Here is a 24052-nt window from a genome sequence, read left to right as displayed (position 1 = left end):
CTGAGTGCATGAAATCTTTATGAAAAGACCAGAAAATTCCAGTGGGATGTGACCTAAGAATCATGGAAATTATCAGTTAACTACCAAAACCTGTGCATAGAAAACCCATGAAACTGTCTTGGAAAGAAGAGGTATGTACTTGAGAACGACTATCTACTTTTCTGAAAGTAACTCTGGTTCCCAACCCAAGATTTCAAAAGGATGTGGTTTCTCAGAAACGCTGAACAAACTCTTTTAACAACGAAGCACTACAGATCCCCTGCTATTTTAGGCTTTAGTTCTCAGTTTCTAAGACTTTAATGCAATAATGCCTTTCTGCTTAGCTCCTGTCAGATTATCATGAGAACAAACAAATTGTTTGTTCTAAACTAGACTGAAAAACCAAAGAAAGTGGCTAGAAAGTGGCTTAGTCACCATCAGGCTCAAAGACAAGAGCTCCACAGCCTGAAGTACAGAGATCCAACTACGAGTGCTGTTTCTCAGGGCCAGCAGCAAAACAGCATCATTTAATATCGTCATCAACCACCTGGAATGTCCACTTTGGAAGTACATGGACACCACCAAGCTGCAGGGTGGGAGGAGGAACCAGAGGGATGGGATGGTGGCCAGAGTGAGCTCAACTGGCAGAGGCCCTGACCAGTTCAATAAAGGCAAAGACCTGCACCCGTGGCAGAACGATTCCTCGCAGCAGCGTGGGCTGGAGCACAGAAGGGTAGCAGAGCTTTGTGGATGATTCAAGGATTGGAGCATCTCCCTGATGAAGAAAGACCGAGACAGCTGGGACTCTTGAGCCTGGAGAAGAGAAGGCTGAGGGGAGACCTTATTAATGCTTACAAGTATCTCAAGGGAGGGTTGAAGGAGGATGGAGCCAGACTCTTTTCAGTGGTTCCCAGTGAGAGGACGAGGGGCAACGGGCACAAGCTGGAACATAAGAAGTTCCACTCAAATATGAAGAAAAACTTTTTCACAGTGAGGGTGACGGAGCCCTGGAAGAGGCTGCCCAGGGAGGGTGTGGAGTCCCCTTCCTTGGAGATTTTCAAGACCCGCCTGGATGCTCCTGAGTAACATGCTCTGACAAGCTCTAGGCAATCCTGCTTCAGCAGGGGAGTTGGACTAGGTGATCTCTATGGTCCCTTCCAACTCTAAAATTCAGTGAAATTCAGTGGAGAACAGCCCGTGATGCTGGCAGACAGCAGGCTGACTGCATGGCCTCAGCGGGCCCAGCACAGGGAAAGGCCATCCCCATGGCTGCTGCAGATGCCCACCACATACAAAGGACTGGTACAATGAACCATCCCCCTCCAGTGGCATTATTTCTGTAAGTAACCTCGACTTTGCTTCCTGAAGTCTAGAAAACATGAAATTAGTGAGCTGCCACTCCATCCTTCTATCTTTTCTAAGAAAAGTTCTCAAGTTTAAGTACTCAAAGCCTTCCTTTAGATGAGGTCATCCACTGCTGACACCGAACTCTGCAAGCTCTAGCTGCAAGAGGCAGAAAGAGAAAGATTTATGTTGCAGCACTGACATTTTTAATTATGTGAATGAAAAATGGAATCAAGTTAACTAACACTAAACATACCAACTAAAATTTAAAAGGTTATTAAAAAAATTTTAGCATAGAAAGTTTTCACAATAATGACGTTTGTTCGCTGTTCTCCACCACACCAACTTTCCAAACTTTAGAGAAAAATGGCAGCTTTCACATGAAAGAGGTTTTTCTCCGCAAAACCGTTTTTAGGTTAAACACAGGCTCTTATTCTAATATCCAGCAGGGTGGGATAACTGTGTGCAGAAAAGACACACACAGGTTTTTTTTGCTGGCACAGCTCTGCAGCCTCCACCACGTGATGAACAGACAGGCTTTGATACAATCCCGTCCTGAAGAAACCAGTTCTAAGGCTCTTCCTGATTTTTGCTTCAGCAGCAGCTGGGAAGAAAACAGAAGGCTGGTTCAAAGACCACAAATACAAGTGATGGAATCCCACCCCATCCAACGGGCAGTGCTGTAGGTTAGAGCTGAGCTCATAGAATCATAGAATTGTCCAGGCTGGAAGGGACCTCCAAAGGCCATCTAGTCCAACCTCCCCGCAGTCAGCAGGGACACCCCCAACTAGACCAGGTTGCCCAGGGCCTCGTCGAGCCTCTCCTTGAATATCTCCAGGGAAGGGGCCTCAACCACCTCCCTGGGCAACCTGTTCCAGTGCTCCACCACCCTCACAGTGAAGAACCCTCTCCTCATCTCCAGTCTAAATCTGTTCCCCTCCAGCTTGAAGCCATTGCCCCTCGTCCTGTCACTGCAGGCCTTTCTAAACAGGTTCTCCCCAGCCTTCCTGTAGGCCCCTTCAGGTACTGGAAGGCTGCTATGAGGTCTCCCCGGAGCCTCCTCTTCTCCAGGCTGAACAACCCCAGCTCCATGATAGAAGGGGAACATCACACCCATTTTTAAAAAGGGTAGAAAGGAGGACCCTGGGAACTACCGACCCGTCAGTCTCACCTCTGTGCCTGGGAAGATCATGGAACAGATCCTCCTAGATGCCATGCTTGGGCACATGAAGGACAGGGAGGTGATCCAGGACACCCAACATGGCTTTACTAGGGGCAGGTCCTGCCTGACTAACCTAGTGGCCTTCTATGATAGAGTGACTTGGTCAGTAGACAAGGGGCAACCTATGGATGTGATCTATCTGGATTTCTGTAAGGCCTTTGACACGGTCCCCCACAACATCCTGATTGCCAAATTGGAGGGGTACAGATCTGAACATTCAAGGAGCACGAGCAACCGGACATACCTCGGCCACGGCTTGGAAAGACACAGGTTAGAAAGCAGCTTCTGCAGAAAGGAAACCTGGAGGTGGGACAGACACCAATTGCAGGGGCACCAGCGAGGGGCCAGTGCTGCAGTGCATGACAGCACTGGAGAACCAGAAGGGTCTCCAGCCCAGCCTGACAAAAGTCACACTGGCACAGTCTGGCTGGAGTCCCTTAGTTACCGCTCATACAAAGCCCATACAACTTCACATTGGATGAAAATATACAAATATTGTGAAATTAGTATGCATTACTATTGAAAACACTTCCCTGAAAACACTGCCTTAAGACATCAGAGAGGCAAGGATTCCACTTTTCCATAATGAAAAAAAAAAATGAAGTGATAACTAATATCTGTCAATAGTAAACTAAAAAGGTAAATAAAAGTTGGAAGCTAGTATGACTTTTTTTCCAGGCAAGTTCTTTCATTCATTGTAAAACTGTATTAGAATAGGCCCAGAGGTTCAGGTATTTCTAAAGAGACAGAATCACAGAATCCCATGGGGTTGGAAGGGACCTCTGGAGATCATCTAGTCCAACCCCCTGCCAGAGCAGGGCCACCCAGAGCAGGTCCCACAGGAACGTGTCCAGGTGGGTTTTGAATGTCTCCAGAGAAGGAGACTCCACCACCTCCCTGGGCAGCCTCTGCCTTTCCCTCACAGGAAAGAAGTACCTTTTGAAGACTAAGAAGATGGCAACTCCTCTAGAAGTGAGATTGTAAGAATTCTTTGCTTATCCAGTTTAGACTAGAAAACTCTACATTTGGGGTCTTATGTGAAGACTAAATAGAAGACACTATCGTGACTGCTCATGAATCAAAAGGTATTTCAATTCATTGTCTCTGTGGAAAAAATATAAGTGAGAAGTATACCATTACTAAGGTTAAATTTAAAAGAGGAACTATAAAAACATGAAGTTGGTTGCATCTTAGTTTCTTTTTAACAGGAAGAACAAAGTCTTTACTGACTGTAAGACGACAACTAAAAGGCAATATATTTAAAGCTCAAAAGGAAAGAATTTTAAGAAACCAGTCAGCTTGGAGGGGAAGCTATTAGGATTAAGAAGGTACCTTGTATAAATTCAAGGCATGATCAAAAGGCAAAACCAAAAGCTGAGGCTGTCAGGTGACAGCCATGAGCTGTAAGGGAGTCACTAACATCATGTTTGCCTTGGTTTTGCACTTTTCCCTGAGCATTCACTACTGCTTACTGCCAGGGGAGGCTGGTGGAACACACTGCCCTTTTATTTCATCCAGTACAATCATTTTTATATTCACACTTTGTATGCACTACATATTGAGTTTGAGATACAAGGCTTAGTTGGGAAATTTACATTCGAACCTCATCTTGATGTTATAACATTTTTCATAAAAATATGCTGATACATTGACGTTGGGCTTTTGCTTGCTCCAAGTGTTCCAATTTTATTTAGAAACTAGCTCAAAATGAAAACAACCCACCCCCAAACTCCAGATCTGCTCTCCTAACTCTTAATACATACAGATTTTCCTAGCCAGTTTTTCTAGTCATGCTTTAGCCCGGTCTAAGCTAAAAAACATCTAAGCAGAACAGAAACTATATAATTAGTCCTACAGAAGTCAATGAACTTACAAAATTCAAACTGTTCAGACCTGATCCTAAAGATCTAACACAAGTCTAAGATCAACACAGAACATATTCAAACTGTTCAGACCTGATCCTAAAGATGCACTTTTAGCCAGTCTAAAACAAGTCTGAGATCAACACACAGAACAAGGGTAACATCTATTAGTTTGTCAGACACAAGATGATTCTGGAGAAGAAAAAAAAAAAGTCTCAAGCACTCAGCCATTGCAAGTGAGATGCATTATTTGTGCCACAACGTTCAAGGAACAGTAGCCAGAATATTAAATTTAAGAAATTAAGTTTTGTTGCACAAAGATATTCCAGATGCTAAAGTGTCAACATAATTTAAAGAAATCAGCCAGTAAATGTATGCTTTTCCCCCATCTCCCTAAGGAGGAGGAAGCAAAGTTGCATTCAAGCTGCCAAGCATTTAAGATTAACCATAAAGCAAAGACGCGTGCATGAACTGAAGATAAATTTGTCTCAAAAAAAAAAACAAAGCCAACCCACAATAAAAAACCAACCAACAAACCTAAATGAGACTATATACATCTAATAGCTTAAGCCCCTATGGGCAGGAGATGCCCATCTTCTACAAGGGAAGAAGATTCCAGCATGCACAGACAGAAGTAGGAGCCCAAAGCTAAGCCTAGCCAGCTTGCCAGAGCAGTCCCACGTCCCTCTATGTCCCCCATGGACCCCTGGGTGCTGGGGTCACTGCCCAAGCCCCACAATAGTGTGATACAGCTGTGATACCTGTAGTGGAGGGAATCTCTCACCCACCACAAGTGACAACAACCAGGGCTGAGGAGTTACCACCACAAAATCAGGGCTAAGCTGGAAACAGCCCTCCCACCTCCCAGTTGGAGCCTTGTTATTGCTCCTCACTGTGGCTCACAGAATCCCAGACTGGCAGGGGTTGGAAGGGACCTCTGGAGATCATGCAGTCCAACCCCCTGCCAAAGCAGGTCCACCCAGAGCAGGTTGCACAAGAACGTGTCCAGGTGGGGTTTGAATGTCTCCAGAGACAGAGACCCCACAACCTCCCTGGCAGCCTCTTCCAGGGCTCTGCCACCCTCACAGGAAAGAAGTTCCTCCTCATGTTTAGATGGAACTTCTTATGTTCAAGTTTGTGCCCATCACCTCTTGTCCAGGAGGTGCTCAACAAGCACTTCCTCAGCAGTTGTATCAGTTCATCAGCTCGTGAGACACTGGAACAGGTTGCCCAGGGAAGTTGCAGATGCCCCATCCCTGGAAGTGTTCAAGGCCAGGTTGGATGGGGCATTGATGGGGGTGAGGATTGAGCAACCTGCTCTAGTGGGAGGTGTCCCTGCCCAGGGCAGGGGGGTTGGAACTGGATGATCTTTGAGGTCCCTTCCAACCCAAACCATTCTACGATTCTATGTTATATTTTATGTTATGCAGAGTTTGCATGGCCACACCGTGACAAAGTGCTAGTTTAGACCTTAGGAGAATGTTCCAAGCCTGCACATCTCCCATTAAGGTACGTTTGTAATGCTATAAACCCCTGGATTTTCACATTATCATTAGTCTCACCATCATCTTTACTGAAAAAAATTGTTGAACTAACACTAAACTTGACTCATCCACATCTGAAAACATCATTCTTCATTTTACTACTGTCACTATCAAGCTTCCAAAAACACTGGAGAGCTGCTAACAACTTCCAAGCATTTGAACAAAACAGTTTAGAAAATAAATCCACTTGCATTACATTTCCATCCTTTCTCATTATATCAATTGGCTTTGAGAAATAAAACGTAACAAAATCCATAGAAATAGTATGCAGTAGTAGTTTATTAACAAACCAAAGCTGCCAGTTTCTGTTGTGATACTTCAGTAGTGAAAACGTACATAATTAAGAATACAATTAGTCTTCAGTGTAATCAGGAAGAATATCCTTGTTTTCCACCTTGTTTCAATCTTCAAGAGCATCACATAAGTACACTGTAAATGACACGGACCATTCTAAGACTGGGGACAATAGGTCCACGAGCCAGCAGGTATTCAAAGCTACTATTTGGATTTATTGATCTTAAGCTGAATTCTATAGCTCAATATTAAAGTGACAAATGATGTATGAAAAAAAAGGAAAAATTTGGAAAAGATATGTTTCAAAGTCTGCTAAAGCTTGAGGGTCCTTGCCCAGTTTGTCGAGAAACTAAGAAAGGAAATAAGAGATCTGGCTTTCCTTACCAACCAGAGAAATGGCACTGAGCAGGAACAAGCCAATTTAATTGTTCACGTAAAAAGCCTTTCTTCAGTCAGAAGAATGAAATTAACTGAGACTTCGAGGAGAATCCAGAAAACACATTTCACAGACAGACTGAAGTATCACTGGAGATGTTAAAAGCTCAACTGGACAAGGCCCCTAGAAACCTGCTCTGACTGGCCCTGGTCTGAGCAGGAGCCTGTCCTGGGGGACCTACAAAGACCTCGTCCAAACTATGTAATTACAGGATGTAAAATGGGGTTTGTATCACAGAAGTATGATCATCTTAGCACTGCTTGGGTATTTAAAATATTTAAAATACTTATGACAGTAAAGAGGAAAACAAGTATGATCATCTTAGCACTGCTTGGGTATGTAAAATATCAGTTCCTTATGACAGTAAAGAGGAAAATTAAAGATGCATCAAAAAAGCCAACTGTGCCTAAATATGCATCTGCTTCCGAAAAAGGGTCTTATTTCTGCCAGGTATGAATTCTGACGGCAGCATGAATGAAACACAAATCTTCATTTGGAGCTTTCAAATACAGAGTTACAGAAGGAGAGAAAAAAAAAACAACCACCCAAAGCTACCACACCACAAAAATCCCCCCAAACAACAGTTATATCCACCTAAAAACCAATCCCCAATACGCATCCTGTGTCTACACTACAGTGTGTTTTAAGCACCCTGCTCCTGTGCTGTTATCTGCTAGAGGGGGGAAAAAAAACAACCCCAAGACCATGCCAGAAAGCAACAGCTAGATTTGATGGGAGGAAGAGAGACCTTTGAGGAATTTATTTTAAATTGAGGAATTTATTTTAAATTGAGGAATTTATTTTTTTATAGATCCTGATCACAAGTCCTTTGCATAAGCTACCTAGCACTTCCTATTACAACTGAAACAGAACCGGGTTTTTGAAACTACTGATTCATCCTGATTTTCTGGAGCCTCAGGAGAAAGGAACTCTGAAGGTCACCAAGGTTACGGCTAAAGGAACCCCCGCTAGCAATCCCCTCAAGCTCCACACATCCTACACACAGGTTCAGAGTTCAAGGCTTAATGTCAATGCATAACTAGTGGTGTTAAACATAGAAATGCTTCAAAATTTTTCTCTGAAAGAGGAAAAAAGAAGCCTGGTTAATCAATTAATACCCAAACTCTTAATATTAGGTTGCAAAATTAAGCGTTGAACAATTAAACTCCATCCACCTGCAGAATGACTGCACAGACTGACATAAACAGCAACCACTTCAGCTGCAGAACTGACACAAACATTTATTTAGAATTTATTGGCAAAGAATGTTCAAGAAGTACAGCAAAAATAATTTTAGCACATAACTATGCATTTCACAGACAAATATAGGTTTGGTCTCCAACATGACGAGCCATGGTGACCCACGTGAGCACCCATCACTGCTCACCCACAGGAAGGAAACCCTGCCGTACCTGATATACCTCCAGCACTCAGGAAACCCCACTGACCAACACACTTTCCTTCTCACAAGGGAAGTTAAATACATTTAAAGTCTATTATTAAACGTTTATGTAGTAATATTTAAATTTATTTTTATCTGTGAAGCATATTCTCTCTTCAACTAACCCTGGAGGTGTCCCTGCCCATGGCAGGGGGGGTTGGAACTCAATGATCTTTAAGGTCCCCTCCAACCCAAACCATTCTAGGATTCTCTTTGTTTTAACTGACATATCAAAATGGCACAGAATAGAGAAAAGAGTCCAAACTGGTTCACAAGCCCCAAAAGAATTTATTGTGGAATGACAAAGAGCAGGACTCACGCTCTGCAGCACAGCCTCCCCACAAATGGGGAGCAGCTTTAACAGAAGACCCAGGCACAACTCGTTATGGAGTTACACCTGAGCATTAACACTGATGTTGTTTACATTCAAAAATAATATTAGGCAATTGTAGAAACCAAGATTTCAAATACATTTAATGCCATGTAAAGACCATCCTCCAAATATTTTTTAATTCTTATCATTGACATTTAATTCCAAATCACCTGAAATACCATCCGTAAAACCTACGTCTAGAAAAGCTCCCTCAAACCAACAAAACTTTTAGAAGAGTATAAGCCTTATTTAAGCTGAGCACAGAGTCAATGTGCAGAAAGAGCAAATCACTTGAAGTTTCCACAGAAGCAAAAGATCACTTTAAGAAATAAAAATGCTAAGAAGGACTTACTTTAGCAACTGCATGGTTAGAATTTTCACATTTAAATAAACTTAAGTGATGTTAGCAGAACTTCATCTTCACGGTTAATATTGCAGTAGCTTATGATTAAAAAAAAACCAAACCAAAAAAACTGATACTTTGCATTTTCAGCCACGTTACAAGTGCAGCTAGTTCTGCTGCTGTGTTTCCAGTGTTGCTTCCTATTTTTCTTAGGCACAAGACTGTGAGGATTCCATTTTCACACGCTTCTCTGGCTTTGATGTATCGTATTTAATTAGTAACTCCTAAGTGTATATGCTGACTTTTCAAAAATGAGATTCTTCCAGCTGTATTACTCGATTCTTGATTTTTTTGAGAATAGTAACTCAAGTCAAAGGCACAAAACAGCACGAGGAATGGAGCACAGAAATTAATTTCATTGCTTACCCACAGCTTGACACTATATAGGGGTTCCTTGCGTGTATCAACAAGGCACACTACAACATGCACACGCATGAGAACTTCTCAGTATAAAAGATTACACAGAGTAGGTTTCATCAGCTTGGAATAGACAGCTGAGGACACAACCTATTTTCATTATTTTCACTAAAAATATGAGGATGCAAAGGAAGTTATCAAGCAACAGGTTAAAAAGATTACTACTAGCTTTTAATAGAGAATCTTGGGCTAGATACACCTTTTGTATCGCTACAGTTATGTCCAATTCTTATGTCAGACAAGTGTTTTACTAACATGTAGAGTATATATAATTTTTGTTCTAATTCTGTAATATATAATCCTACATATAACCATGATGAGAGAGACTACACATAAATAAGGACCAGCACCCCTTTCCAAGGACCTACTGTGTCAGGGAATACAATGGGAGGCAGCAGCAAAGATAAAAAGAACCCATTGCAAGTGATGTGAGAGCAATTTGACAGAAAGGGAAATAAAAGTGAGGAGTTTTTGAGACTGCAAGGAGAAAGAGCACTGATACAGAGTTGCAGCCTTTATGCAGTCACAAATTTGCAACCAGCACCCATGAGAAACTTGGGACTTCTCGGCAAGTTCAGGAGTAGTATAAAGGAGGTGCTTGTGTTTGGTTGCTACCAACGTGACCACTAATAGCCAGAGAGGGATGAAAAAACCCTCCAGGAAAATGCATTACTTTGGCCGGCTTCACAGCTTCCAGTGTATGTTCATCATTTACTCAGTCTTATAAGGCTTCCCTGCTGCTGAAGAGAAAGGCAGGGTATGGGACGTGCTAACGGAAAGCCACCACGATCCTCGCAGCAATACCCTTTCAGATACTTCAGCACAGGGCTCTCTCTGCTGCACAGCAGCTACCCATCCCTTCTTCACCTGGCATCTCCATCTCCTACTCCTCTGCTTGTGTGCCTTCTTCAAGCCCCACAATAGTGTGATACAGCTGTGATACCTGTAGTGGAGGGAATCTCTCACCCACCACAAGTGACAACAACCAGGGCTGAGGAGTTACCACCACAAAATCAGGGCTAAGCTGGAAACAGCCCTCCCACCTCCCAGTTGGAGCCTTGTTATTGCTCCTCACTGTGGCTCACAGAATCCCAGACTGGCAGGGGTTGGAAGGGACCTCTGGAGATCATGCAGTCCAACCCCCTGCCAAAGCAGGTCCACCCAGAGCAGGTTGCACAAGAACGTGTCCAGGTGGGGTTTGAATGTCTCCAGAGACAGAGACCCCACAACCTCCCTGGCAGCCTCTTCCAGGGCTCTGCCACCCTCACAGGAAAGAAGTTCCTCCTCATGTTTAGATGGAACTTCTTATGTTCAAGTTTGTGCCCATCACCTCTTGTCCAGGAGGTGCTCAACAAGCACTTCCTCAGCAGTTGTATCAGTTCATCAGCTCGTGAGACACTGGAACAGGTTGCCCAGGGAAGTTGCAGATGCCCCATCCCTGGAAGTGTTCAAGGCCAGGTTGGATGGGGCATTGATGGGGGTGAGGATTGAGCAACCTGCTCTAGTGGGAGGTGTCCCTGCCCAGGGCAGGGGGGTTGGAACTGGATGATCTTTGAGGTCCCTTCCAACCCAAACCATTCTACGATTCTATGTTATATTTTATGTTATGCAGAGTTTGCATGGCCACACCGTGACAAAGTGCTAGTTTAGACCTTAGGAGAATGTTCCAAGCCTGCACATCTCCCATTAAGGTACGTTTGTAATGCTATAAACCCCTGGATTTTCACATTATCATTAGTCTCACCATCATCTTTACTGAAAAAAATTGTTGAACTAACACTAAACTTGACTCATCCACATCTGAAAACATCATTCTTCATTTTACTACTGTCACTATCAAGCTTCCAAAAACACTGGAGAGCTGCTAACAACTTCCAAGCATTTGAACAAAACAGTTTAGAAAATAAATCCACTTGCATTACATTTCCATCCTTTCTCATTATATCAATTGGCTTTGAGAAATAAAACGTAACAAAATCCATAGAAATAGTATGCAGTAGTAGTTTATTAACAAACCAAAGCTGCCAGTTTCTGTTGTGATACTTCAGTAGTGAAAATGTACATAATTAAGAATACAATTAGTCTTTAGTGTAATCACGAAGAATATCCTTGTTTTCCACCTTGTTTCAATCTTCAAGAGCATCACATAAGTACACTGTAAATGACACGGACCATTCTAAGACTGGGGACAATAGGTCCACGAGCCAGCAGGTATTCAAAGCTACTATTTGGATTTATTGATCTTAAGCTGAATTCTATAGCTCAATATTAAAGTGACAAATGATGTATGAAAAAAAAGGAAAAATTTGGAAAAGATATGTTTCAAAGTCTGCTAAAGCTTGAGGGTCCTTGCCCAGTTTGTCGAGAAACTAAGAAAGGAAATAAGAGATCTGGCTTTCCTTACCAACCAGAGAAATGGCACTGAGCAGGAACAAGCCAATTTAATTGTTCACGTAAAAAGCCTTTCTTCAGTCAGAAGAATGAAATTAACTGAGACTTCGAGGAGAATCCAGAAAACACATTTCACAGACAGACTGAAGTATCACTGGAGATGTTAAAAGCTCAACTGGACAAGGCCCCTAGAAACCTGCTCTGACTGGCCCTGGTCTGAGCAGGAGCCTGTCCTGGGGGACCTATGAAGACCTCGTCCAAACTATGTAATTACAGGATGTAAAATGGGGTTTGTATCACAGAAGTATGATCATCTTAGCACTGCTTGGGTATTTAAAATATTTAAAATACTTATGACAGTAAAGAGGAAAACTAAAGATGCATCAAAAAAGCCAACTGTGCCTAAATATGCATCTGCTTCCGAAAAAGGGTCTTATTTCTGCCAGGTATGAATTCTGACGGCAGCATGAATGAAACACAAATCTTCATTTGGAGCTTTCAAATACAGAGTTACAGAAGGAGAGAAAAAAAAAACAACCACCCAAAGCTACCACACCACAAAAATCCCCCCAAACAACAGTTATATCCACCTAAAAACCAATCCCCAATACGCATCCTGTGTCTACACTACAGTGTGTTTTAAGCACCCTACTCCTGTGCTGTTATCTGCTAGAGAGGGGAAAAAAACCCCAAGACCACGCCAGAAAGCGACAGCTAGATTTGATGGGAGGAAGAGAGACCTTTGAGGAATTTATTTTAAATTGAGGAATTTATTTTAAATTGAGGAATTTATTTTAAATTGAGGAATTTATTTTTTTATAGATCCTGATCACAAGTCCTTTGCATAAGCTACCTAGCACTTCCTATTACAACTGAAACAGAACCAGTTCTTTGAAACTACTGATTCATCCTGATTTTCTGGAGCCTCAGGAGAAAGGAACTCTGAAGCTCACCAGGGTTACGGCTAAAGGAACCCCCGCTAGCAATCCCCTCAAGCTCCACACATCCTACACACAGCTTCAGAGTTCAAGTCTTAATGACAATGCATAACTAGTGGTGTTAAACATAGAAATGCTTCAAAATTTTTCTCTGAAAGAGGAAAAAAGAAGCCTGGTTAATCAACTAATACCCAAACTCTTAATATTAGGTTGCAAAATTAAGCATTGAACAATTAAACTCCATCCACCTGCAGAATGACTGCACAGACTGACATAAACAGCAACCACTTCAGCTGCAGAACTGACACAAACATTTATTTAGAATTTATTGGCAAAGAATGTTCAAGAAGTACAGCAAAAATAATTTTAGCACATAACTATGCATTTCACAGACAAATATAGGTTTGGTCTCCAACACGATGAGCCATGGTGACCCACGTGAGCACCCATCACTGCCCACCCACAGGAAGGAAACCCTGCCGTACCTGATATACCTCCAGCACTCAGGAAACCCCACTGACCAACACACTTTCCTTCTCACAAGGGAAGTTAAATACATTTAAAGTCTATTATTAAACGTTTATGTAGTAATATTTAAATTTATTTTTATCTGTGAAGCATATTCTCTCTTCAACTAACCCTGGAGGTGTCCCTGCCCATGGCAGGGGGGGTTGGAACTCAATGATCTTTAAGGTCCCCTCCAACCCAAACCATTCTAGGATTCTCTTTGTTTTAACTGACATATCAAAATGGCACAGAATAGAGAAAAGAGTCCAAACTGGTTCACAAGCCCCAAAAGAATTTATTGTGGAATGACAAAGAGCAGGACTCACGCTCTGCAGCACAGCCTCCCCACAAATGGGGAGCAGCTTTAACAGAAGACCCAGGCACAACTCGTTATGGAGTTACACCTGAGCATTAACACTGATGTTGTTTACATTCAAAAATAATATTAGGCAATTGTAGAAACCACCCCAATACGCATCCTGTGTCTACACTACAGTGTGTTTTAAGCACCCTGCTCCTGTGCTGTTATCTGCTAGAGGGGGGAAAAAAAACAACCCCAAGACCATGCCAGAAAGCAACAGCTAGATTTGATGGGAGGAAGAGAGACCTTTGAGGAATTTATTTTAAATTGAGGAATTTATTTTAAATTGAGGAATTTATTTTAAATTGAGGAATTTATTTTAAATTGAGGAATTTATTTTAAATTGAGGAATTTATTTTAAATTGAGGAATTTATTTTAAATTGAGGAATTTATTTTAAATTGAGGAATTTATTTTAAATTGAGGAATTTATTTTAAATTGAGGAATTTATTTTTTTATAGATCCTGATCACAAGTCCTTTGCATAAGCTACCTAGCACTTCCTATTACAACTGAAACAGAACCAGTTCTTTGAAACTACTGATTCATCCTGATTTTCTGGAGCCTCAGGAGAAAGGAACTCTGAAGCTCACCAGGGTTACGGCTAAAGGAACCCCCGCTAGCAATCCCCTCAAGCTCCACACATCCTACACACAGCTTCAGAGTTCAAGTCTTAATGACAATGCATAACTAGTGGTGTTAAACATAGAAATGCTTCAAAATTTTTCTCTGAAAGAGGAAAAAAGAAGCCTGGTTAATCAATTAATACCCAAACTCTTAATATTAGGTTGCAAAATTAAGCGTTGAACAATTAAACTCCATCCACCTGCAGAATGACTGCACAGACTGACATAAACAGCAACCACTTCAGCTGCAGAACTGACACAAACATTTATTTAGAATTTATTGGCAAAGAATGTTCAAGAAGTACAGCAAAAATAATTTTAGCACATAACTATGCATTTCACAGACAAATATAGGTTTGGTCTCCAACACGATGAGCCATGGTGACCCACGTGAGCACCCATCACTGCTCACCCACAGGAAGGAAACCCTGCCGTACCTGATATACCTCCAGCACTCAGGAAACCCCACTGACCAACACACTTTCCTTCTCACAAGGGAAGTTAAATACATTTAAAGTCTATTATTAAACGTTTATGTAGTAATATTTAAATTTATTTTTATCTGTGAAGCATATTCTCTCTTCAACTAACCCTGGAGGTGTCCCTGCCCATGGCAGGGGGGGTTGGAACTCAATGATCTTTAAGGTCCCCTCCAACCCAAACCATTCTAGGATTCTCTTTGTTTTAACTGACATATCAAAATGGCACAGAATAGAGAAAAGAGTCCAAACTGGTTCACAAGCCCCAAAAGAATTTATTGTGGAATGACAAAGAGCAGGACTCACGCTCTGCAGCACAGCCTCCCCACAAATGGGGAGCAGCTTTAACAGAAGACCCAGGCACAACTCGTTATGGAGTTACACCTGAGCATTAACACTGATGTTGTTTACATTCAAAAATAATATTAGGCAATTGTAGAAACCAAGATTTCAAATACATTTAATGCCATGTAAAGACCATCCTCCAAATATTTTTTAATTCTTATCATTGACATTTAATTCCAAATCACCTGAAATACCATCCGTAAAACCTACGTCTAGAAAAGCTCCCTCAAACCAACAAAACTTTTAGAAGAGTATAAGCCTTTTTTAAGCTGAGCACAGAGTCAATGTGCAGAAAGAGCAAATCACTTGAAGTTTCCACAGAAGCAAAAGATCACTTTAAGAAATAAAAATGCTAAGAAGGACTTACTTTAGCAACTGCATGGTTAGAATTTTCACATTTAAATAAACTTAAGTGATGTTAGCAGAACTTCATCTTCACGGTTAATATTGCAGTAGCTTATGATTAAAAAAAAACCAAACCAAAAAAACTGATACTTTGCATTTTCAGCCACGTTACAAGTGCAGCTAGTTCTGCTGCTGTGTTTCCAGTGTTGCTTCCTATTTTTCTTAGGCACAAGACTGTGAGGATTCCATTTTCACACGCTTCTCTGGCTTTGATGTATCGTATTTAATTAGTAACTCCTAAGTGTATATGCTGACTTTTCAAAAATGAGATTCTTCCAGCTGTATTACTCGATTCTTGATTTTTTTGAGAATAGTAACTCAAGTCAAAGGCACAAAACAGCACGAGGAATGGAGCACAGAAATTAATTTCATTGCTTACCCACAGCTTGACACTATATAGGGGTTCCTTGCGTGTATCAACAAGGCACACTACAACATGCACACGCATGAGAACTTCTCAGTATAAAAGATTACACAGAGTAGGTTTCATCAGCTTGGAATAGACAGCTGAGGACACAACCTATTTTCATTATTTTCACTAAAAATATGAGGATGCAAAGGAAGTTATCAAGCAACAGGTTAAAAAGATTACTACTAGCTTTTAATAGAGAATCTTGGGCTAGATACACCTTTTGTATCGCTACAGTTATGTCCAATTCATGTCAGACAAGTGTTTTACTAACATGTAGAGTATATATAATTTATGTTCTAATTCTATAATATATAATCCTACATATAACCATGATGAGAGAGACTACACATAAATAAGGACCAGCACCCCTTTCCAAGGACCTACTGTGTCAGGGAATACAATGGGAGGCAGCAGCAAAGATAAAAAGAACCCATTGCAAGTGATGTGAGAGCAATTTGACAGAAAGGGAAATAAAAGTGAGGAGTTTTTGAGACTGCAAGGAGAAAGAGCACTGATACAGAGTTGCAGCCTTTATGCAGTCACAAATTTGCAACCAGCACCCATGAGAAACTTGGGACTTCTCGGCAAGTTCAGGAGTAGTATAAAGGAGGTGCTTGTGTTTGGTTGCCACCAATGTGACCACTAATAGCCAGAGAGGGATGAAAAAACCCTCCAGGAAAATGCATTACTTTGGCCGGCTTCACAGCTTCCAGTGTATGTTCATCATTTACTCAGTCTTATAAGGCTTCCCTGCTGCTGAAGAGAAAGGCAGGGTATGGGACGTGCTAACGGAAAGCCACCACGATCCTCGCAGCAATACCCTTTCAGATGCTTCAGCACAGGGCTCTCTCTGCTACACAGCAGCTACCCAGCTCTTCTTCACCTGGCATCTCCATCTCCTACTCCTCTGCTTGTGTGCCTTCTTCGAGCTGCTTTAAAGGAAGAAAAACACTCCCAAGACCGTAGGTGGCAAGAAGCAGCTTTTACATTTTTTTTAACTGGGTGTTTGACAGAGCAGTGAATAGCTTCTATTTTTGTGAAAGAGACATTACAAAGTGGTGTTTGGGTTCTAAATCCAACAACTGAAGAGCGAGGAAATACCTGCTTTATGGTTATCCGTGTCACTGATTTTAGTTGCATACTCCGTGCCGTTGAAGCGGCAAACGAAGAAGCTGTACCCAACCACCTAATTAAAGCTTCTCATCAAGCGCAGAGGGAAGGTTGCACAAGCAATCTGCATTTTACAGATTCTGAGCCCTTGGCTTTTCAAACTAAACAGGACTACTAAAGAAAATAAATCTTTAAAAAAACCACTTTTATTACTTTAGGGAGTTAAATCAAAAAAGCATCCTGTCAGATCAAACCACAGCTCTTCCTCGTGAAATCCACGTTTCTGTCACAGAACAGACCAAGGGTTGTCTCTCACAGGCTTCCATGCAGGAGGAAGGCCTGAGAGCCCACACGCTGGCTCTGGAATTGAGGCACCCTCAGGGAACCCACTATTCCTGTCCATCCCCATGGAGCCTGGTCTCCGTGTCTGCACTGGACGTGTCTACATTGGCAGTTTGCTTTAAGCAATTCTCGTTTTTCATGCAAGTCGTCTCTACTCGCCACACGTTGGTTCAGGATCATGAGGTTTTTCCTGAAATTTGTACTCATCAAAACCTAAACCAGAAGCTCTGATCTACAGGCTGGGACAACTGGGGACATGCCGGTGCTGACCTGCTGCACACCAGTGCAGGGACAAAACCAGCTGGATGAGTTCAGGGAACGCTTCACACTCTACCACACAAGAAGGATCTAGGTATTCCCAACACAAGACACCACACTGCTCCAGCTCTTCGGTGTATGCGTCCAGTTATTGTAGCACACAATCACAGCATCAGAATCACAGAATATTCATGGTTGGAAGGGACCTTTGAGATCATCGAGTCCAACTACAAAAAACAAAACCCAAAACCAAAACCCTACAAACAGACACAATCCAATAATATTGGGCATTAGAGCACGCCCTGAAGTGCCATGTCTACATGGTTCTTAAATCCCTCCAGGGATGGGGACTCCACCACCTCCCTGGGCAGGCTGTTCCAGGGCCTGACCACCCTCTCAGCAAAGTCATTCTTCCCAAGATCTAATCTAAACCTCCCCTGCCCCAACTTCAGACCATTTCCTCTGCTCCTGTCATGATTCCCTGGGGAGAAGAGGCCAACCCCCACCTCTCTCCACCCTCCTGTCAGGGAGCTGTAGAGGGCAATGAGGTCTCCCCTCAGCCTCCTCTTCTCCAAACTAACCATGCCCAGTTCCCTCAGCCTCTCCTCGTGTGACTTGTTCTCCAGACCCCTCACCAGCTTGGTGGCTCTCCTCTGGACACACTCCAGCACCTCAATGTCCTTCTTGCAGTGAGGGGCCCAGAACTGAACACAGCCCTGGAGGTGAGGCCTCACCAGTGCCCAGTCCAGAGGTGCCATCACTGCCCTGCTCCTGCTGGCCACACTATTCCTGACACAGGCCAGGAGTAAAACACAAGTAAAACAAAAAAAAAAAAATAAAGAACACACCACCAAGAGAAGAGAGAATCATTTGCTCCTCACAGTGGCATCAGGAGGGGTGAACAGGCACACTAACGGGCTGGACAGTCAGCACACCTCCATGGCCAGGATCACCTTCCTCTCCACTTCTGCAGGCATCTTGTCACCACAAATCTGTTGTTGTTTGAAATGGTAAGCAGCAAATCCCATGGGAAGATTGTTTCCCTAAGTCAGACTATTATTCTTGAAAGAGCTTACTACCAGAAAGAGTGAAACGTGTTTCCCTGACAAGGCAGCAGGACTGATGAGGCTTGTGTGTTTCAGCACAGGGCATCTCCTTCCCACTTAAACTGGCCTTTGCTTCTCGGTTTGAGTCTGTCCATTTCTTTTTCGTTCTTCTAAATTCCAAGTTTCAGTTTAAAATTATTTTAATTCTTTCAAAGAAAAGTAATACACAGGAAAGTAATCATCATTTGTAAATGAAGCCAAGTCCAAGTTTGTTAAGGATTACCAAAAATGCACACACAACTCCCAAGCAAAGCTTCTTACGCTGGGTCTGCGTGTGCTCAGTCACACACAGCCCAGGGCTCTGCCCTGAAGAGTTTACAATCTGAACAAACCAATCGACTGTAACATCTTTACTACCAGACCGCTCTTCTGGGCGGATAAAAGTATTCGATGCTGGATAAATTAAGCAGAAACGTTTTTAAAGTAAGCCAGAGTGCTGGGAGCCAAAGAACACGGGCACACATGGAGAGTGAGGTAAGAGCAAAGCAGAAAAAGCCCTGAAGAAACTGAGTAAACTCTCAGTCCATGAGCAGAGAGCACAGGGTCCGGCAGCAGCTCCAGCACGTTCTCCTGAGCCGAGGGCTGCTGCCTCAGCAGCTCCAGCATCTGCTCCTCCTGGCTGGTGTCCCCCGCTGTCTCCATCCCACCCGTGCCAGACCTAAGAAGGGCTGTATCACCTCTTAACTGAAACACAAGCACGGAATATCACCCAGGACTGCATGCAGTGATTTGTAGTGAACCCTTCCATAAACCTTTTAGTTCTAGGCCACTCTGATCTAGGAAGTTCTTGTCCACAACACGCTGGTGCCACCCATTAAAGAGGGGTAAGGTGACAAATTGAAGGAGATGGCTCTTGTCAGACACAGATGGCCAGGGATTTGCTCGCCTTGCAGTTACACCTGCCGGCTGGAGACACAGGGGTCCTTCCAGCCTTGTAACTACAAAAGCCTTTTTTGAGAAACCTTATGTTGACACTTGGGAACACACCAGTGATAATCGTGTCTGTCAAGCAAAAAAATATTTTAGTTCTGTAACAGAATAATTATTTTTTTTTCCCCTCGCCTAAAGCACTACACCTTCTCTAGATCTGTCAGACCTGGCAGCAGATTCTCCTGCCAAGCAGCAAACAATCTCAGGTTAGTTGGAAAAATGATGAAAATCAGACTGTTGGACAGCCACAGAAAAGCATGGAATTCCAAATTCTCTAAACACCATCATGTAGAACTTGTACCACAGAAGATACAGCAAGTATCTTTCCCAGCCTTGCCAGTAAAATGAACATGTACTTTTGAATCAGCTCTAAAAAAGCTTCCCAAGTCAAACGAGAGGATACTTTTAAAAAAAAAAATCTGAAAAAGCAAAAACTAGTCCATTTTTCTTATCACACAAGGTTTTGCAATGCAATTTGTGATGAATACATTTGTCCCCTCCTGAAATAAGTAACAAAGCTGAAACAGGTATCACAAAAAGTTTTTAGATTGATCGAAAGATCAAAAGATCTGAGGTTAAACCTTTTTAATATTCCAAGGCACAAAAATAGTCAATGTGACAGCAAATTTAATTTTGATGGATGGAGAATGTAAAAAGTTTAAAAAAAATTACACATTGCACATTTCTTGTAGGTCGGTATTTAAGATAAGGCTATAACACGGATTTTAAACTTTTTTTTAAGACTAGCTTAAGATATTAGTGGTATTCTTCATAATGCAATCCTCTTATACAGCAAACTAAAAAAATCAGTTGTTTCAATTCAACTCACTGAACTGAGACTTTTCTTAACTTGTCTATAACACCAAGTATCCTTAAAAAGTGTCCTTATTGCTTGCTGGCCTTCAGCAAGACGGCTTCGTGCAACATACACAACATACACAACTCCTCTTCCCATAGCCCAAACTCTGCACAGACTGGGAAACCATTCCAGGGGAATTCCACAATTACTTCTTTATAAACAGTGTCACTTCCAGTTTCTACATCCGATGCATTTCTGAGTATAAACACTATCCCCACCAAAAACATTTAATCCAAGTTTCACTGTTTGCTCAAATCTGAAGTCATTCCTAAAGAACCACATGTTTTTCAACACATTTGATTTCTAGAATGCAATCTACATTTAGGATATACATCATATGTGAATGTTGTTTTCTGAAGCTGAAAATTGGATTTGGTGTTGCTATTCAGCTACCTGCCATCACTTTAATCAGCCTTGGTACCACCACCAAAAAATAACTCCATTCAGACAGGAAAAAGCATGTACTGTAAAGGCAGAAGAATATCAGAAATTAACATTCAATATTAAGCTATAGGTTTTGCTGTTTTTAATCCGTAACCAGATGAGTGACTACATACCTTAGGCCAGGAATATGATGTAAAAAAAAATCAACAAAGTCATGCAAGCAAGGCTGGGCAATGATATCCTGAACACAGCTACCTGCCATCACTTTAATCAGCCTTGGTACCACCACCAAAAAATAACTCCATTCAGACAGGAAAAAGCATGTACTGTAAAGGCAGAAGAATATCAGAAATTAACATTCAATATTAAGCTATAGGTTTTGCTGTTTTTAATCCGTAACCAGATGAGTGACTACATACCTTAGGCCAGGAATATGATGTAAAAAAAAATCAACAAAGTCATGCAAGCAAGGCTGGGCAATGATATCCTGAACACCAAGGAGTCTCCTCAGCAGAGCCAGGCACTATGGAGGAGCTCTGGCTGCGGTGGCTCGTTATTGGCCATGAGCTCCTTCTGCAGTCACACTGGGGACACACTGCTGCTCCTGCTCAGCCAGATAACAAGGCAGCAGGTGGTGAGAAAGGAGAAATCTCAAAAGCAATCATTCACCTACTTATAATTGCTTGGGGGTTCCCTCAGAATTAAAAACCGGGAATCAAGTTGGCTGTGACGAAGTCATAAACAAGTAAGTCTGATAGCACCATGAGATTTATCCTCAGCAAATAAATTGTTTCTTGAGCTGTCAGTCCAGTACCTTTCCTATTTACTAGTTTATGTTTTAAAAAGCACTCACAAAAAAGGCAGGGAAACTGCTAAAGGCATAGGTTGACTTCGTTCAGCGTGGCAATATAGCACAGGAACCTGTATTTAAAAAAACCAAAATAAAGCAGAAGACACACAACTCTTCAGCTAAGCAGACACTGATTACACTGATGCAATATATTCAATTACTTAACTACCAGGGGGGCTGATGCTGCTCACACAGCGAGGAGCAAAATTACACACGTTAATAAAATGACTGGAATATTCAATATACCTCTTGATATCAATTATTATGATTATTATTTTTTTCCAGAAGTTCATTTAACAGTAGCAGCAGATCTGTTTGAACTGCCAAAAGACAAATTCAGGGAAATAACAGAATAAGGGGTTTGTTTTGTCCAAAGAGCTGCAATGACAATTCATCCTTCAAAAAGATATGACAAGCATAAGGTTGGCTAAACAGCCAGATACCGTCATTATGCTTTTAGCTCAGCAATAATTTTTGTCACATAATTTAAGATGCCCCAAACACGCTACAGTACTTGCAAATTGCATACTGGCTTACATAAGTTAGATATAAAATACCTTAACCAGAAAATCCCAGGGTATTTTTGATAAATGGACACCAGTCATGCTTTACCATAACCATATCTGAACCTGACTGAGAACTGCAGTGGTTTTACTTCAATTCTAGAAATAACTTTCTGTTCCTGATTTTATTGACGTTAAAGCAGAATATTCCGGATTTACAGCAACACTGTAGATCCTACAGCATATAGGTTTGTAACATGGAAAAAAAAATCATTTACACAGAGATTTGTTAGGGGTTGCTTTTTTAAATATTTGTTTCAAGTACCACAGAACCAAATTCCAGAATTGCTGACTTAGAACAGAAAGTGAAACAGAGCGAGGATTTCTGAGCCAACTCCCCCATCTCCCATGCCTCAGCCTCAATCTACAACCTCACTCATGGGCATATGGTAATGGGAAATGGTGATAACTGTTACAAAAATGCCCATGAGTGAAGGGCCACAGCCTCTGAGGCCGTGCTGATCCTCCACCACACTCTGTGCCATCCTGATACTCTGCAAAGGATGTCCACAATTCACCAGCAGAACACCATTTACCCACTTAACCCAAAAAAATCCCACAGATTAAGTCAAAATAAAGACTACGAATCTTTGCTTTACGAGCATATTCTGAACGACATCTAAAATTTGTATTTCACGGGATTAATTTGTAAATCAGGGCTACATTAAATCAGGATTGTTACAAGATGGTACTTGCACAGACCTACATCAACTGTTTAAGCACATTTTTTAGAGCAGCAAGCAATATGTCTATTTTTGTCAGAGACTGCCCTTAAACATTTTCACACAATCTTTCATGATGAAAATTCAATACTGATGGTAGTGACTGGGCTCTACTACATCCTGAAAGATAAAGACAAGATCACTGCAGACAGCTTTTACTCAAATATGTTGAGATTCAAAATAAAACAACAAAAAAATTAAATCCAAAATGCAATTACTGACAATTAGATGCAAACACAAAATACAGATTCTTGATGCACCTGCTTCAGGATACAGGAAAAGTCTTTTTAATAATAGATTGCCTATAGACAATGCTTCATTTTTAATGCTTTAGTTATTGAATATTTATACACAGAAGTGACCTAGTATGTTGCTGGATACAGTTTTATGGTACTACAAAGAAGAAGTGCTATTATTTCATGGAACCTCTTCCTATTTTAATCTTGTGCTTCCATTATGAAAGAACTAACACACTTTCACCTATCCCTATTCTGCATTGCACATAGGGATGCATCACATGTGTCAGGAAAAAAAAAAGCTAATAACCCACAAATCATTAGCAGGCTTGGTACTAGATACAGAAATTGGATTTTAAAAATCAGTCCTTCACAAATTCTACAACCTGCACCACCTAATCTATCACAGAAGAAAGAGCACATCATTATTTAACCCTCTGCACAAATGCAGCCCACAACAAAGAGCAACAGAACGAGCACTTGATAGAGCAGGAGCAGAGGATTGTCAGAGATGGATAAGGTACCACAATGGGCAGTCTCATACTCAAAACAATAAACCAGCTATTCCTAACCCCTGGGGAAGGAAAAGGCCTAAAGCACAACAACAACAACGAAAAAAAACCCCACAGAATTAATTCACCCAAACAACATTTTTGGAAAGCCGCTATTAACTGTGAACAAAAGATGCCAGACCTCTCATCGATATTTTGTCCCAGCACCTTACTCAAAACGATCCAGCAGGAAATAAATGCAGAAGTACATGGGGGATGAGCCGAAAGAGAAGAGAACCCCCGCGGAAAAATGTAGGTTTCTTGTCTAGGAAGCGTATGGAAAAATGTCTCCAAGTTTCGCCTCACCTAAAATCCACCTCAATCCACCTCAAAGGGGTAAATCCAGGCTGAGGGCACCCCAGC

General features: G+C 41.8%; 1 protein-coding gene across 1 annotated transcript in view; it reads right to left on the bottom strand.

Moving 5' to 3' along the window:
• The window catches only part of LRCH2 (leucine-rich repeats and calponin homology (CH) domain containing 2), a 60087-nt gene that overhangs the window by 34622 nt on the left and 1413 nt on the right, over positions 1-24052 (bottom strand). The window contains exon 2 of the mRNA XM_014954939.1: positions 16880-16950. Within this exon, the coding sequence (XP_014810425.1) occupies positions 16880-16950 (71 nt within the window). The remainder of the gene's footprint in view (positions 1-16879; positions 16951-24052) is intronic.

Source organism: Calidris pugnax, unplaced genomic scaffold (genome assembly GCF_001431845.1).
Source record: "Calidris pugnax isolate Ruff unplaced genomic scaffold, ASM143184v1 scaffold38, whole genome shotgun sequence".
NCBI classification, from domain to species: domain Eukaryota; kingdom Metazoa; phylum Chordata; class Aves; order Charadriiformes; family Scolopacidae; genus Calidris; species Calidris pugnax.
Note: the sequence above shows the minus strand (reverse complement) of the source record. Positions and strands in the feature narration are given on the sequence as shown.